Raw genomic sequence first — 18824 nt, forward strand, 5'->3', positions numbered from 1 at the left:
TCCCAGCTCCTGCAGTCAGTATGTCAAACTTTCAATTGGCATAGCACTGAACCCAAAATTGCCCCCGATGGCGTAGCCAGCTGCGTGTGAATGTATATGAACAGGATTAATTAATACTGCGACTTAACATAGCCTCCTCTGACATCAGTGTGTGAATTTGTGTGTGAATGAGTCAATGTGACATGTAGTGAAACAGTGTTTTGAGTGGTCATTAGACTAGAAAATAACTTAATACATACAGTTAATTAACCATTCTTAATAAGACACTTGAACTGATTGGAACTCATCCCAGAAATGCAGCGACAACACCATCGCCTGCTTCACAACACATCGCCCACAGATAAAACACATTTAAAGGAGAAGCGATCAGGGCGATGAATAATTTTGACTTTGAGAAGGGTTAAAGCAATTTAACCCTGTCAGACGGCGGAAGCCAAGAGGCATTTGTTCTAAATATGGGATGCAAAGAAGCATCTAGTCATATCTCCGTGTCACTGTGTGGGTACGAGCCCAGGGACATGCTCTGATTCCATCAGTTTCTCACAGACAACACACACTTGCGTCATACTGCCTCCGAAGGACTGACCACGTATACAACAGCAAAGGAATACAGATGGGGGAGAGAGGAGAAGAAAATACAGACAAATATAGAGTGAAAGTAATGTTTAATGTCAGGATATACTGATAAGAGAGAAACTTGATAAGTACTTCAGGTGACTTAAAGACAATCCTAACACTGTTAGAAAATCTGTAATGTATCACTGAATGCTACTATTCCTTTCTTTTTTAAACTTTAGACAACTTCAACTGCCGGATTAGATCTGCAGTACAGATTTTTTTCAGCAGGCACAATGGCTGAAAAATACTTGTTATTATTATTTGCATTTTGTGTCGCATTTTGAAGTCGAATTTGTGACCCTTCAGTGACGACTGCCTCTGTGAACGGGGCCTGTGATCTATCAGGGTGCCCCCATTTGGTGACAATAAGTCACTATAGGCGAACTTCTTAGCAAACAGTTGCACATATCCACCTAATAAAGTGTATCGACATTCATTAAGACTAATGCTTCTTTCCATCTTATGAGTAAGATCTTATTCCAGCTCCTGAGGGAAATATGAGGCTCTTCAGCTGATTAATACTCTTCTATATTCACAAGCTAATCGCTAACTTTTTTAGCTATCTTGCTCACCTGACCAAAAAACCTTCCTCCTGCTGCAGCTAGAAACATGGCCTCAAAGTTCCAACAGATAGAGTAAGATTGCATGTTGGAAACCAAAACAATGTGCTAAAGACACTTTGAAGAAATTAAATAAAATGCAAGTACTCATGTGATCCACTGGACAGGACGCAAAGCATCATCTCTGCTGGGAAAGTCAAATACTATTGACAACCACCCAACCAAACCGCCTTTTCTGTGACTTGTAGCAGCAGTACAAGGTCATACTTCCTGCTTTGCTACCTTATGCATATATTCGCCTACATACATAATTTGAAACGTTTTGTAAAAACAGCATGTGCAATTCTCTGAAGAATGAAATATCTAGGTTGTGTCATGACTCTGGCTGCAGGAGAGATCTGGGTTTCTCACCACATCTTCTCGCTTCACTAGGTGCTCAACCATCACTAATCTACAGCTGGGTACATTGGCCTAGCCAACCAGAGTAAACCCAGGGTGACTCTGACCACCTGTACTGATTGACTGAACAGTAATAACCTTACAGGAAGGACCTCTGGAATTGGCATCAACGAGAGCTATTGCAGCAGTGAAATAGAGCATGTTTTAGTTTTCACCTTCAGGAAAATGTTAATGATTGTTTCTCTGCGTCTGCAAGCATGAAGGGCATCTGGACTTGCTTTACCCTTTACCTCATCATTTTAGTTCCTTAATCCATAGGATACAGAGGTTACATACTGCAGTCTGGATTTGATTAACCTTGGACAGAAGTATGTTCCAGAACTTAGAAAAAGAAGTTAGAAAACCAAACAATCCCACCCTCAAGGTTCTTTTACTTACTTCTAACTGCCCACTATCTAGATGTGCAGCTTATAACCTTATCACACTGGTGTCCTTGTTTCATCAGAAGCTGTTATGTAGTTTTTCAATACTGATACAATTGAAATCTCCAGAAAAAGAGATGAACTGGAGCTTGAGTTGTCAATGCTTTGTCAAACTTCTCTTCCCTTTCTTTGAGATGGACTGAATGCAATGTGTGTATGTGTAATTCACAGCCAGATTCATTTTAAATGTTAAACAATATTCAATATTAATGCAATAATGGCATCTGGTCTTTTGATTGCCTCAAAACCTATATTTCAGTGGCTAAAGAAATGAATTCCTCTCTGTGTTTTGTTGTTATGATTGTTGAACCAATCAGACACAGTATGTTTGCTTATTGTCAGAGGCACAGTGTGTGTGTATGTGTGTGTATGTGTGTGAGACTCTAACAATGCCCACACAAGGGTTCAATTGTCCCAACTTATTTATCCAAAAAAATCTCATTAAGCCTCGGCCATTCAAAACTGCCGAGCAGGCAGATTGCATTCTTTCTTTTCTACTACTACACAAACACATGCACATGCACACTCACACATGCACTAATAGAGGTTAGGTAGATACCAAGCACAATGCAGTACAATGTTATGTGCACAGACGTGGTCAGATCAGCAAACCTTTACAAACATTTGAGTCTCCCTTGTCCATCAAAGCTTCACTCCTTCTCAGAAGTCCTCCATCTCTGCTTACTACTCTGATCCTCCCACACACAGCTGCTGCTCTGCGTCCATCTGTCTGCCTTATTTCTTTAACTATTGCCTTTTCTCTGTCATGACAAATAATAGGGTTATACCGCTTATTTAAGCATTCATATCCTGGGTTCATTTTGTTTAATTCCCTACATCCCTCCTCTTAACTCTACTGGTGCTTCATGGAAAAGGTTATGCTGCTCCAAATTCATTCATTCATCCTACCCCTATTTGTAGAGTGTTTTGAATCTTCTCGGTGGCTGCAACATTGACAATATTAACTCTTTTTGAGTTCTATCTTATTTAAATGCAGTTGAAAGGGTAGACAACATTAATGCTTTGTGACTATGCCACTAGCATTTTTTTTATAGAGCTCCAAAGCTGCACTGTACTGGAGTACAGACCAGACAGGCATGCTGATGATTTCACACAGCGGTGGCTTTATTCAGCATTGAAAATATACAATACATGCTGATAAACTGCAAACCATTAGCACGTCAAGAAGCAAATCAGGATGAAGAAAGAAAGTCCACATGCTGCACTTTTTTAAAAACTCTGAGCTCTTTCCTATTCATCTGCCACTATTTTTCTACTAACAGCAAAATATTGTAGGATGGACCATCTTTGCATACAGATTTGAAAACAGCGTCTTCTTTATCAACAGTTGTTCCATTTATATTGCTGAAGAAACAATGTGCAGTATGCAGTACACACACACACACACACACGCACGCACAAATGCACACACGCACACACACGCACACACGCACACACACACACACACACACACACACACACACACACAGATACAATTAGGTCTTGGCGTAGAGTTGCTAAGCTTGGAGCCCCGGGCTAAAGAGAACATCAAGAAGCTGATGCAGTCCTTCTCAGAACATGATAATATGTGATGGGAAAGGTTTAAAAATGGGACACACAGCATCTCTTTAGAATATATATATACACTGCGAGTCAAATGATGCATGCATTCACCAAAGGCTCATTATTTGATCAAGAAAAACGTGCAGAGAAATGTTAAAAAGGTTTATGCAAGAGAACAAAAAAAAAACTCCAAGAGGACCATGATGAAAATTGCAAACAGCAGTTTCATTATCTTTGAAATGGATGAATTGTAATGTGTTGTTTTCACACTCGGAGACGTGCTAAGATGTGTTTTCATCACAAGGGTTTAAATGCCAAGTGTTATCATCTTAAAATTTTCTTGTTTAATCTTCAGAGGAGTATGCTTATGAAAGTAGACATTCTTGTTTAAAGGGAAACTTAACACTTGATGAGAAAGCAAATTTCATGAACACTTGCTTTTATACACATTCTAACAAATCCTGATTGGATGTCACACTTTTTAGTGCAACAAATGTCCCTTTTTCCAGAGAAAACTATGTGCTCTTGAAACCTCCTAAACCTCTGAAAATCTATGAATAGGACTCCAGAGGTCATGTTCACCAATCACATCACATCATTTTCAACAACAATCAAACTTCAGCCAGTTGGACAGTAAACGGACAGTCAGTGTTCAATTCTGCAAATGACAGCAGCATTAGTAGAAATTAGTGCTGTAGTCAAGACCACACTAACTGAGACCAAGACATATCCAACACCAGAGTGCTCCGAGACTCAGACAAGACCAAGACATTTAGGGATCGAGACAAGAACAATACCAAGACCATACATTTCAATGAAAAATTCTCGTGTTGGGTGCCAGGGGGCGTGTCACTCACTTTGGCCTGTCACACCTGTCTGGTAATTTGTTAAAGTAAATGGAAAAATTGAGCTTGTGTAGCGCTCTAGTCTTGTACTCAAAGCACTTTTACACTGCAGGCCCCACCTACTGTACCCATTCACTCTTAAGCCCTGTTTCCACCAAGCAGTCCGGTTCAGTTTGGTTCGGTACGGTACCCATTTATTGGTGTTTCCACTGTCAAAAGTTGGGAATGGTACCAAAATGAGGGATCAGTACCTTCCTACTTTTTTGGTACCCTTCTGTTGGGATGTCAAGGGTACCGATCCAACTCTGTCCCGTTCTTATTCTTCGTTGAACTTAATTAATAGCGGGCTACACTGTGTTGGGCTGCTATGATGTCACACTATTTCTTAGCTGACGCGACTATTGTCAACCAGCTTACACTCCGCTTACCAAATAAGGGTAAGGTTGTGGAAACACAAGTAAGTTCAGGGTTTACCATACCGAACTGTACCGAACTGTACTGAACCAAACCGGACTGCTTGGTGAAAATGGGGCTTTATTCACACATTGATGGCAGAGGTTGCCGTTTAATGTGTCCATCAATATTAACTTATTCCATTCATACACAATTTATACTGTTGAATAGGCAGTGGGGGCAACAAGACTTAAATGTCTTGCATCTGACATGTGTCTGCAGGAGCTGGCAATCAAACCCTGACCTTGCGTTTTAGAGACGACTGCCTCTACCACTGAGTCACAGCCACCCAATGGTTAGTTATACTTGTGCAAATGCAATGTCTCTGGTTTAATATCCACTGTGCTGTACCATGTATTTATTCTGTTCTCCCTTCGCTCCAGGCCCTAAAGGGGACAGCTCAGGACACTACACACGACCTCAGTGTGAAGTGTTTGAATTGGGTGATGAATAGATCAATCTCCTCTGGGGTGTAAATGTTCAAAGCAGGAAGACATAGCAAGAATAATGAACATGGGGATTCTACATTTGAAAAATTCAGCAACTGCTAGGATGGAGTTTATTTCTAGACTCTGGCCTTTTGCTCTTCACCTTTTCAGGAACATTTTTTTTATTTCATGCAAGAGTGTAATGTGCTCTGATAAACACATTGATAAGTGGAACAGGAAATTCAACATGTAAATAAGATGCGCAACAACATTGGATTTGCCTTCTTTTTCAAAATACTCACCCTGTCAAAATATCTTGAGGGCTGTCAAGAAATGCGGTGTGACTATCACGGCAGCATGACACTTCTGTGTGACTTCATGCATTAAAACATGGGTGAGTAATCAAAGGTGCCAACACGATTCAGCCAGAGGTGCTTGACAGAGCCAGATACAGCAAATGTTATGTTTTTATCTTTTATTTAGCTCTTACAGTTCATTTTAGCCTGTTCCCAAACTCAGATTTTTTAAACTCATAAATTTAATCATCTTAGAAAACCAAACATAATAGACCTATTTTTGTAAATGTCATTAATAGATTCGTAATACATAGATCTCAGTAAAGTTCATTTCCAGTGTAATCAGAGTTTGCCCCCCTAAACTTCATGAAATACTTCACTATTTTAGCTTTTGTGAATCAAATCCAACAAGAACAAAACAAATCAAATGTGTCTTCATTGTCCTCGAGTTTGACTTTGCTCTATTAAAGGGTCCATTGATCGTGTGGATATTTTGGTGGACATTGTTCGCCGTCTGTTTCGACCGGCATGCATTGTTCACACATCTTTCCCCCTGTTCTGTTTTCAACACTCTTGCCTCCTTTCTATCTCCCAGTTCAGAATTTATTTCCCACCAAGTGTCATTAATCATAAGCTTCTGCTCGCTTGATTGATTGGCCACGGGAAAGCGTGGAAGAGCCAAACAGAGAATCGAGAGTCAGATGAGTAATCTGTCACTTCAGAGGCAGAGAGTGACGCTGTAAGCGGATTGGCTGCATCTGTTTGCACTCACATAAAAGTGCTTCCTGAGTCTTAGAAAACAGACAAGAGTGAAGAAAATAAACAGCCATTGTCTCATTTAAACTAAACAGTGAGGATGAGATGGTTTTTTTTTTCTATTCACAAGAGAACAATGAGGATAGAACTGTTTGCATAATCACAGATTCAGGTAGGAGCTCGAGGAGAAACGGATTGTTCTGCTCAAACAAGGAAGGAACAGGTGATGTCTTTGTTTTCTACTTGGCAGTCATTTTAATCAGATTTTCAAGTAAAAAATATGAATGTGTTTGTGTTGCAATGAGTAAATCTTCCTGGAATTCTATCAGATGATCAACAGGGCATGTTGTTCCAATGTGCAGGCTGTTTAACCTTCAACGATCCGTGATATGCTGCATTAAATGTATAATTATTCTGAAAATAAAATCCCTCTGATATAACTCTCATCAATGTGTTTGATTCCTGTGTGCATCTTGTCCTACATAACACAGCTGCTGTCTGGGGGTTTTGAGGGACATTCAATTCAGCACACGTCTCCTCGCACTTACAAGGTGTGACATGAGTGTGTGAGAACGATGCTCTTTGCTAAATTACTGTTATCCCTGTTACCTTGGCAATGATTACCAAACACTTGAGACATTTTTCAGGAAGAAAAAAATGGAGGAAAAAAAAAAAAAAGTTCAAAACACCTACTGTGGTAATATTTACTTTGTATAAGACGACAGTAAGAGATGCCCCCCTAGTTTTTGCGGTGTGTCCAGCTCCATTGCTACCTGTCGACCCCAGTTGGATTTTTTTGGCCAATTCCACATGTTGAATCGGCGTGAGCCGTCGCGGTTTGGGGTACGAATCTCTCTGATTGGCTGTTCAGCTAAGCGAAACAGGAGAACCAGTGCACGAGAAGAAATACGGAAGCGCCTCTTCCATTCTTGTTCCACTAATAAAGGACCAAGGGCTGACAACGCCATTGACATTTTCAACTTTTTATCAGACATTATTCTAGATTAGAAGTAACAGTTTTACGAGTGTTGAGCGACAGCCATGAGAAATCCTTGTTCTTTTCCGGTTTCCCCTTTTTGGAATGACGATTACACATTCGATTTCAGGTCAAAACATGGCGGAAAATATAAAACCCCCGTTAAAGGTTTCCTTGCTACATTAAGAGGACATTTGGTTGGGGAACAGTAGAAACAAGCTCCCCCATAGCATGCTTTACGTCTTCTCTCCATACATCTGACATGCCCTTCAACTTTTATAGATACATCATTGTCCTTTGCTGAGACTAAGCCACGTTGATGCCAGAGCTTGTGTCTCACCTCGTACAAACTGCCCCCCCCTTCCAAAACTATTTTGTCAAGGGCACCATCACTGCACCATGGGCTAGACCTGATTTATACATGGATTATAATCAATTCAATTCAGAAAACTGCATTTGTCCCCGGGGGGCAATACAAAGGCATGAGTTAACTTTTCAATCAATTTGAGCTAAATGTATTTAAATGTGATGATCAGTTGATCCTCATCACTTCAATTCTATTGTGAATATTTAGCTGTTCAATGTTACTCATGTTCACAATCCAAGTTTAGCACAGTAGAATGCTAACTTCAAATCATCACCAAACTCAACCAGCTGAGGCTTGTGAGAGGATGATACATTTTGTTTTTATTTGGCAAATTCAATTAAAATTTGACTTATTGATGGTTGCTTAAATTGATCCCAAGGGGACCGTAACCTTATGCTTCAGATTCAAGTAATTTGAGTGATTGCTATCTTTAAAGCCGCACTGCTAACATGTCACTTGTGTTTCCTCAAAGAGATTATCCATATCTGCAAGACTGGCCTCACTGCCATTCAAATCACTGTAACATGTGATGATTTCCATTGGGTCAAGTAAAGTCCACAGCATGCAGTTGTTGTGCTGCTGTGAAGCTCATTTATAATGCAATCTGTTTTTGTCATGTGGAGTTTACAATCCTAGCTACTGGTACAGTGGTTGGGCTCTGAGCCTACGGTAGCGTTGATGTCATGTTCCTACAAACAGCCCATGAATAATTTACAGATCTACGCTTCCCACCCGCACTGTTCACTTGTTGTCTTTGAAAGAGGGGTCTTTTCAACCAAACCAACTCTCAACAAGCTTTATTCATTTAACAGTATACCACCACTTTCATAAAATGCATGATTATGACCTAATGAGGTAGTAGGCTGTTAAAAAGTTGTGCTGCCGGATTGGTCCGTCGACCACGTCAAGTTTCCTGCAGTAAAAGTGAGTCTTATACACCAGATTTTAAGGTATATCGCAGATGTGAGGTACAGGTCATTTCTAGGTCATGGCTCAAGTATTGTGCAGTTCAGTGTCCAAATGTATAAAGAGGGAAGTAAGAGATACAGCTGTGGATATTCATGCAGTGTTGAAGCTATTTACAGAACTCAATGCCGGTGGTAAAATGGACTTAATGCACTCTAAGAATCAAGTACGGTACCTGTTTTCCCTCCCAACAAAAGCCTGCCTTTGAGCCGCTGACAGACGTAAATCCTGAATGCAATTCATGCTCAACTTGCAATTTCAACTGAATGAGTGATCAAAGGTGACACATCAGAATTGGGTGACAGAGGGGATTAAGAATGTGCGTCCTCTGCAGCTAAAAGCTTTTTTTTCCTGTTTGCTTCCTCTGAAGATGTGTTTTTTTTTGTTTTTTTTTTACAATCTCACACCCTTGCTTGCTTAAACCCCCAACAATGTCCCTAGTAATCCAAACACATTCTGTTTCCAGTATTTGAATGGTGTTACCCTTCTTTTTAGTCCCAACACCATGCCTGACTGTGTTTTTTATAATCCAATTAGCATGTTGTCATTGATTTCCACGACTTAAAACATTCAATAGGCCATGCAAATGACATAATCAATGACAACATCAGTGAAAAAGAGATGTTAAAAGATGCTGAAAATGAGTGGAGTTATCGTAAATTGTGAGAATCCGCCATCATCAAGTCTGTGACTTAAACTACACTGTAACTATATTACAATATGCAGAAATAAGACAATAGGCAAAAGCTCTGTGGTGGTCTCATCAGAATATCTGAAACAATAGGCAAAAGCTCTGTGGTGGTCTCATCAGAATATCTGAAACAATCTGTCTCTTTAAGCAACCCAAATAACATTCATCATTTTTGCCATGGCGTTTCAAGATTTCCTTTTCTGCTAAGTGTACTGAACAGAATCCAAGGACAGCCTGAACATGTCCTGTTGCAAATTATAAACTTTAGTCGAGCAAGAGGGTTGTCCTGTTAATCCAAAGAAAGAGTCAACTACTGAGGGTTTGTGATAGAGCAGAAATGAAAACGCATAAATATATATTTTTCCTCTAATGCAATTTGAGCTTTTAACAATCTTGCTGCGATTCTTACTGTTGAAATATCTACTCAAAGAAAATCTGCTGCAATGCCCTAAAAGTCAATTTGAGATAAATAAATACATTTGAACTATTTTTCAAGTACCCCCCAAATACATGCCAAATCCTTCCTTTCATTCATTCATTCCTGGCTCTCAGCCAGTATACCAACTCATTAAAATAATGTCTCGAGAGGATACAATGAATGATAAAAGAGTGAAATTTAAACTTCACTGCAAGTCTTTTAGGGCAACGGTAAAAAAGAACAATATCTTACTGAATCATGAGTAATGCATTCATTGCATTTACCTGAATCACCATATGTTATCTTACAGTAACAAAAGATTTGACAAATCAAACCTTGACAACAAGAACTGCTTACTACAAAGCAGTAGGTGAACACCAGAAAATTGCCATGTAAACACTTTTTCCACCATCTCCATGCCCACAATCAACACAGAGGAGGCAGACTAAAAAGAGAGAGTTCAGCTGTGAGCTCGCTGTCATGTAAGGCCACAAACTTGCTTCCTTCAGCTTCAAAAACTTTAGCCTGAAGACTTGGTCCAGGTTATTTGTGTTTCATCATCCACAGCGTGCTACTCACCATGGTGCAGCTGCCCTCTGCGTCGTCGTCCAGCAGGCCCAGTCTGCACAGAGCTTTCTCGTTCCTCAGCCAATACTCGGGCGAGTCCAGCACGCTGTTGCTGCACAGCACCTGCAGAACACAGATAAACCCTTCTTCAGGTACAGCAGCACCAAAAATCACAAAAGACAGACACCCGCAGACTCTGACTTAGTCACCCCTTGACTTTCATCCCCCTTCCTCTGTGTTGACCTTTCCCAAGGACCTTCATTTCAGGATAAGTGTCCGTGACACCGGATCAATAATCCGTTAGCTAAGGAGACTGTACACGGTATATCAGTTATTGTCTACCCCCTGAAGGGACACTTTAATGACCTACAGTTATAGAGCTGTCTTTGTACCACTGACTGATGTCACTCGTTTGTCATGACCTTTTGACTTTGCTGTTTTAATAAGCACTAAATTAGAAGGCCAATTAATTAACAAGTGAGAAATCACAGATTCCCTTCCAGATTCCAGCACCAATCACAGTCCTGAAGTTTGAACAAAAGGTATTCATATCATATCTCAAAAACTGTACTTTAATTCATTAATTAATTAAAGAAGCAGGCAAAAACATGGTGTGATGATGATTGAATGTTCATGCTTTTATCAGAATTGTACTTCAATCCTCTGACATAAGACAGATACTGGGAGTCAGTTCTCACTGTGTATTTTTAGTGACACATTATGCCCCCTCATGCCTGCACCCTGAGGAAAAGGCCATCTGTGCAAGGCCTTCAGCCAGGTAAAGGTGACATAGACTCAGCTGATTCAAGCGAAGGCTGCAGGCACAGGTCAGTAGAGCACAGACACTATATATAACAAAGACTTCACCTAACAGGAAAGTGTCGGGGAAATCCGTTAAGAATATAAGCAATAAGCTAGTTAGAAGCAAACCCTGTGTGTGGTGATACACACACATACACAGAAAGGGAAACACAAACACATATTTTTTTTAAAAGAAATTCAATCTAGGCTCCACCTCAGCCCACAGAGCTGTACGAATTCCCCTCCTGTCTCTTCGATGCTGAGAGATGATAAATCTACTGGGCTGACCTGAGGGCCTGGCTGTTCCTCTTATTAAACCACCCCTGGGTGTCACAGGCACCCCGGAGGAGGAAATGAAAATCACTGCACTGCCCTGCTGGAATCACACAAACAGATGACAGGTGGAGACAGATATGATGGACAGGTGCACATAAAAAGAGAAAAAGACGAAAAGAAGAGGCAGTTGACAAGAGGTCGCACAATACACACAAACACACACCCGGAGACACACATACAGGCGGATAGACGGTTTCTCCTCTGTGTTTTTACCTTCTTGCAGGCGCTGATGGACGAGGCCAGGGTGCTCTCTGTGCTGCCTCCCTCCAAGTCAACAGACTCCGAGCCTTCAAACATGGCAGACGACTGGAAGTTACTACAAGGAAAGAGGGCACAGAGTTGACTTTGTCAGAGCAAGTTTTCGTCAATGGCTCAACATCTCCCTGATCTATAAAAAACTCATGGATCAGTTTGGATGTTTTATCTCTGCGCTGACTGGAGAAGCCATATCGCCTGTCACATTTGTTCAAACTATACAGCTGTGGCACTATTCCAATAAAATGCACTGGACAGCCATTGTCAGATAGCATAATCATTTGGATAAGCTGAGTTGAGTTATTACCATGAAAGCATGGCAAGGTCAGAGCGGCTTCTTATGCCACAGTTTGCAATTAAGAAAATGCATGTACCAGTTCATGGGCAGCCAAAGCGACCTCTTCAGCATTAATTGGATGCAAAGAGTTATTTTTGTTGGTCATTTAATGTCAAGAACTTTTAATCACGTTATTATTCACAAGGAACCAATGTAGCAAAGTTTCTTTAGGGATTTCTGTAAAGTTTAAACTCTTGAACTGCTATTTTGGCCCATTATGAGATTAAGTTTTTAGGAAATGCCCCTTGGCCAGTCTCTCTGTACAACAAATTATCACACATGTGCCTTCTACTGTATATGCATTTTAGCATCAAATGTCCAAGGTTCATGGCTAATTTTTCAAATCATGAAATTTGACTTTGGCAGCAGGACACACAGGGATAAACAACATGTGACCCTCAAATTGCACACTAGCCAAAAGGTAACAATCTAAAGTGATGGGAATGTGGGTCAGACTACAGTGAGCCTAAACAGAACACTACAAACTCAAAAATCCAAGGAAGGCGTCATTATCCTGTATGCATGCTTTCACTGAGATAAGCCAAATCGAAGCTTATCTGGAATGGCATTAATGAGGATCAATTTACAAAATAAAGGCGCTTGGGATGCATATTTAAATAGGAGCAGCTGTTTTTATTCTGACAGCCCTGAGGGATCACATGAGATCTATTTGCAGTTAATGAACGTGCACGATGTTAATAATGGGTGTCACAGGAAGAATCAGTTTGTAGTGTGAATAGTTAGATGTACAAAAAAAAATGATGCAGTGGAGATAAGTGGATATGATGTGCTTTAAATAGGCTGCTGCTGTCTGCAGGCACACATCAAAACATCCATTCAACACACACACACACACACACACACACACACACACACACACACACACACGATTCTGCAGTGAATATGTTGGATCCATGCAGAAAATTGGAATTGAACGACACTGTAAAAAATGAGGTGAAAAAAAACCCTGTAAAACAGAAGCTCCATGGACCGTGTGCGTTCATGGTCTTCATGCAAATGTTGAGTAATTTTCTCAGACATCTGAAAATGACCAGCGGGATAGATTTGTCACGCACGACCTCCTTTTTTTAATCTTTGCGTTTTTCCATCACGACACACCGATGATTGACAGATTGGTGCGCTCTCGTGCTCCGGGGCGCCAGGTATCCAGCAGGCATCCCCCCAGATGAGAGGGCACAATTAACCCCTGAAATGTCTGGCTTTCAAGGACGGCCCCCGGTCTGCAGTTGTAATTCACTGTAGTAGATTGTGTGGTTGAGGCTTTCGCCAGACTTGAAGGCAAGTGGAATAGTGAACAATCAGGCAACTTCAGGCGGTAGCCTTCGGAATTCATTGCTTTAGTAATCGTTCAGCTGCGCAAAATTATCAATTAAGCAAGTTTAAGTCCTGAAGACTGCAGAAACCTTTGATGAAAGCTCTAGTTTTGTCAATTATCACGGAGGAAAAAAAGATTACTGTACGAAGATTTTTAAGAAATATACTAAAGTGGGAAAATAAAGCATTTCATTTTTCAAAGAGACTGCTTAAAGCACTTTTTAATGGCACACATGTCTGTCAGCCAAGCTGAGACATCTTGTTTACTGCACGAGCGCTGACAGTCGACTGTGAAAGCGGCTTTACTGCACCACTCTGCGTGGATTTTAGTGCGCTTTTTTTACAATGCTAAAACACACATTGACACACTTTATCCTGTGAAAATAATCACTACGCTTCGATTCAAAACAATATTAAATGCATGCACACTAAACTCCAATGATTTGACTGCTTGTGTCGAAATAAACTGTTTTCACACCAATAACAGCAACTCCTTGTGTAAAATGTTGCTCCTTGCAACAAATATGCAACAATACCATGACGAAGTACTCTGAAAATCACGTATATGATTTATGTACGGAATGAGACATTCTGTTTTTGTTTGGTAATATGCGCCTATGCTCATCGATGTTGTGTCTCTTTTATATCCCATGATAATACGCGTAAACCTCTTACCTTGGTGTTTTCAGAAGGCACTTTGCGCCTGCCATTCCGTCAAAAATAGACAAACTATCCTAAAACGTTGCGATTATTCCGGTGTGGGGGCAGGGGGAGCAGGGAGAGGTACAGCGCAGCGCCTCGACGCGTAATTGTCCCCGGGCCACTCTTCGGTCCAGATGCGCATCCCAAACTGAGCACTGAAGAAATCCAGGACTGTTTCACCGTGACTGAGAGAGGAGAGTGACGATCCGAAACCTGAAAAAAAACCCAAACAGCAGCAGTTGCAGCAGCAGCGAAGTCCTCTTCGTGCCCTGCGCGTCCGTTCGCCAAGTGCCGAGTGCAGGCTCAGGAGCCCCGCGTGGATCAAACGTAATGAGCTGCACGACGTAGGCAAGGACACAGATATACCCATTGCGCGCGCACCTCGACGCACATGCATGTGTACAAACAAGAAAAACGAACACAAACGTTGTTGTTTTACTTTCAATCTATCGTATGAACAGCAGTAAACGACTTACAAAGGTTGGTTAAGATAAACTGAACAAGTGTTCATGTATTGATTAGACATATTGGCGTGGAAGTCAAAGGAAACAATTCCAACCTATTCAGATATTAAGGCTAGATGCATAACTCACTTCCAGTGTTTCTCTCGTTTTTCAGGCAGGTGCTTTCCCTCTTAGCTTGTTATAACATGTGAGTTGACCTTCCTCTGCTGTTGCTGTATCTACGTGACCAAGGCATAGGGGATACACTTATACACGCTAGCCAATAGCCAAACAGTCACTAAGGATTCAAAGTTTATGTCGAGTTGACATAAAAAAAGTGAGGATATAAAGATAATGTGTACAGATCCACACTGCAGGACACTCACAACCCATACTGAGAGTTTAACAGGATTGATACCAGATAATGACATAACAGACAATATTTTCCTTCCACACACACACACACACACACACACACACACACACACACACACACACACACACACACACACACACACACACACACACACACACACACACACACACACACACACACACACACACACACACACACACACACACACACACACACACACACACACACACACACACACACACACCATCTCCATCTCCATCTCCATCAACTCAGCAGCGATATGAGAGCCTTTAGAGCAATATCTACATTGTCTGTATCTGATGGTTAGGCTAAATTTGTGCTCTATGGGCCATTAGAGGGGTCAGCACAAAATCAGCAGGGGGTAAGAGGAGCCGTGACCCTCGATTCTGTATCATTCCAGTGAGACTGTGTCGTGGAATGAAGTGCTGGGGATAAAATGATGGATATTCAGAGATAGTAGGGGTCCTGGTGAGATGATCTGTTTGTGTGTGGGTGTTTGTGTGTGTAAAAGAGAGAGAGAGAGAGAGAGAGAGAGAGAGAGAGAGAGAGAGAGAGAGAGAGAGAGGGAGAGAGAGAGAGAGAGTGTTTTTTTGTGAATGTCTTCTCTTTGCTGAAAGGATGATTTCTGCAGAGAGGAATGCCCATTTTCAGCATGCCTTTAAATCCCTTCTTAAAACATACTTTTACAGACTTGCTTTTATGTGATGTCGTTTTCTTAATGTCTTCTCTTACTGGTTTTACTATTTTTATCTTCTTCTACTTCTTACTGTCTTTTATTTATGGTCTTATCTCGTATTTATGCTCATATCTTAATCTCCTCTTGTGTTTTAACTTGGTAATTTCTTATCTTACTTACTTTGTCTATTTATGTTTCGTATTTATAGTTAATTTTTATTTTTATTAATATTATAGTTTTGGGTTTTTTGATCCTTTAACCACTTGTTTTTATTTCCTTTACTGCGCTTACCTTCTCATTGCTTTTTATTTGCTTTTATCTCTTAGTTTCTTACATCTTTTTAAATCTTTGGTCCTCTTGGTCTCAGCTCATGTTGTTGGGTTCTTGTGTTCCTGGGTTCTTATGATGGTTCTTGTGATGGTCGGGTTATACATGTCTGGTTGTGTATCGTGCACTTTGGGTTCTTTTCTGTTGAATTGTTTTTAATTATTTTTGGTATTTTGCATCTGTTATGTTCTTACTGTTGTTAATGTTTTTCTGTGTTTAGTTTGCTTTGTTCTTGCTGTTTGTCAAAGCACTTTGTAAACCTGTGTTTTTAAAAGGTGCTATATAAATAAAGTTATTATTATTATTATTATTAACAGCAGATAGATTTTTACATGTCATAATCAGCTATAATGTTTGTCCCTCCCCTAGATAGCATTTATTATTATTCTACAATTCAGGGATATCAAGACCCATTTTCTGCAGGGCGGTCTCTGTGTACAAGTGCTCCAAACAGGAACACTCCCATTTGCAAAAAAAACAGTGGCTTGATGCCTGATAAAATATCAAACATCTAAAGAAATCCCTGATACCTTTCCCATTAATATAACATACTAAACAGCTGTTAATGCCCTCTGTGGGAATGTGCTCTACTATCATTTTATGCTTCTCAGCTGAGGAAAATTGTTTTTTTCCAGCTCGATATTTCCTAGAATAATTACTACAACCAGGCACTAGAGAAGAAAAATGTATCCCTGTATAGTTTTAATGTCTTAAAAGGTAAAATGTGTGATACCTTACAGCTACAGACAGCAAAGGAACAAAGAATGACTTATATCAGCAAGGGGTAAAAAGCCTTGGACTAACAACAGACAGACTTATTGTGTAAGCACAAGAAAGAGAAAACACAGTATGTAACACACTGAATCATCCACTTTTTTTCCCCAATATTTCTCAGAAGCTGCTCTAAATCTGAGAACCTTTTTCAGACGAGATGGATATGGAGATATCTTCTATCACCCTCTTTTAATCGCTGTTGGAGAATAAAAGCTGTAAAAACCACCTGAAGTACGACAACATTGGTGAGCTGTATGTATCAGCCAGTAAACAACTGTGTATAAAAGACATAACATGCTTCTGTGCGCACTGAACTGTCCACATTTATAGAGAGACAATGAGGACATTTTCCAAATAATTCAGGTAAAAAAAAAAAATCTTATAGCAAAAAGTAATATCTAGTGATGTATAAAAAAATAATCTGTTTTGAATAGAAGCAGTCAGGAATAAATAAATGGACAATATTTTTTACAGGGTATGGTGAACCTGACCTTTCTATTAGAAAGAGGTCAAATGTTTTGCAAATGTTTTATTTCAGATCTTTTAAAATGATGGTTAAGTAATACTGTATGAGGGTTAGGCCGCTGATTTGAATCAATCTGGTTTTTGTTTCTGGCTGAAATATTGATGAAGTCAGAATATAATTTCTGAGACAGGAAGGAGTATGAAAAATCGGAGCAGCATTTTGGTTTTTGGCAGAAGAAAAACTCCCACATCATCCCTCAGATTTCGCTGCTTAGTGACCTCAGAAGGTGACCCATGTAGAATATCACCACAATCCCCCCGTCTACCGACTACACTGTGTAAATATAGATGTAGGATCACAGTTAAGAGCTAAAAAAAAATACAGCATCACCACAACGAAAGACTTTTGTAAAGGAAGATGTATTGATTTATATCCTATTTGACAGGTTAAACATTTTTGTGTAATAATAATTGCTTGAAGATGTTACATTTATATTCATTGTACAGTTAAAACATGCGATGAAAACCAAGCTGTTTCTAATACTGATATGATGAGTGATAACTGGGTCTGTATTTCTCTTCTTTTTTTGAGGGAGAAACCTAAAGATGAAAAGCCAATGTTCTCCCTCAGTATGAGGCAATACAATTAATACGGTGATCTGCAGTGGACATTTTTTGTTAAAACATAGACTATCTGTCAGGGCTAAATTGTAGCGAACATGTGTCTCACAATATGTACTTACATGTGTTTTTTTAGGCACCCTGTTGAATGTTCGATCACTGCTGTTCATTTGTAATTGTTTGGTAAGTTACTGGAACACTGCTGACTAATTTTGCCATACGTGTTTAGAAACCTATGTGAGTGAATGTAATGCAGATATACTGTGTATGTATAGAGTGCTAGAACCCTCCAATGAGTTTGCATTTTTGTATACATGACATGGTCAGTAGTTCATAACAGCTTCAGATGTTTTTGGCTTTATTCAACACATAATGTCAGTCTGTAAATTCCTTTTTAATTTGTAAGTTTTTACATGTCTTGTAAGAGGCAGTAGCTAAAGAGTGGGTAAATGAGTCTACAGAGATCGTCATCAAACATCACTACAATGAAAAGGAACAGGGTGGATGCTTAGTAGTTATATAAAACAGCATGCAACAGTGTTGTAAGTAGTCTATAGCATGTTAGCTTTTAACCATTGATGAAAAATCTGAAAGTGTTTTCTTTTTGTAAAGGAAAATAAATATGTGACTCAAAGTTTTGTATGCAATGGATCTTCATTTAACCAAAATTCAAATTCCCTTTATCAGCTTTTTCATTGGAACCAGGGGTGATGTTAATCTTCAAAAAGAAGAAATAAATGGGTCAGATGCAAGCGGCAAACTGGATATTGATAAATGAAGTCAATGCAGAAGTGGAAGAAACTGCAGTTCCTTGAGTGTCCACCTGAGGGCGGCTCCAAAAGACCCTGAAGTCCCCTACATACTGTATCTGTATCGATACTTTATCGGCACACACTGTACCTGGGTGGATTTTTTTGTATAACTCATCTGTTTTGATTTAATGAAGGATAAGAGTAATTCATAATAAGAG

At 39.9% G+C, this 18824-nt stretch overlaps 1 protein-coding gene across 3 annotated transcripts in view; it reads right to left on the reverse strand.

Moving 5' to 3' along the window:
- The window catches only part of sphkap (SPHK1 interactor, AKAP domain containing), a 109658-nt gene that overhangs the window by 15894 nt on the left and 74940 nt on the right, over positions 1–18824 (reverse strand). For 2 of the 3 annotated variants that reach the window (XM_065960678.1, XM_065960679.1), the window contains exons 3-4: positions 11736–11838; positions 10398–10508 (exon numbers count right to left, since the gene is read on the reverse strand). In XM_065960678.1, the coding sequence (XP_065816750.1) occupies positions 10398–10508; positions 11736–11838 (214 nt within the window). Of the gene's footprint in view, positions 1–10397; positions 10509–11735; positions 11839–14124; positions 14483–18824 lie in introns of those variants that run through there. The other variant, XM_020641731.2, reaches the window with a different exon arrangement.

This window comes from Labrus bergylta, chromosome 11 (genome assembly GCF_963930695.1).
Source record: "Labrus bergylta chromosome 11, fLabBer1.1, whole genome shotgun sequence".
Classification (NCBI taxonomy): Eukaryota; Metazoa; Chordata; class Actinopteri; order Labriformes; family Labridae; genus Labrus; species Labrus bergylta.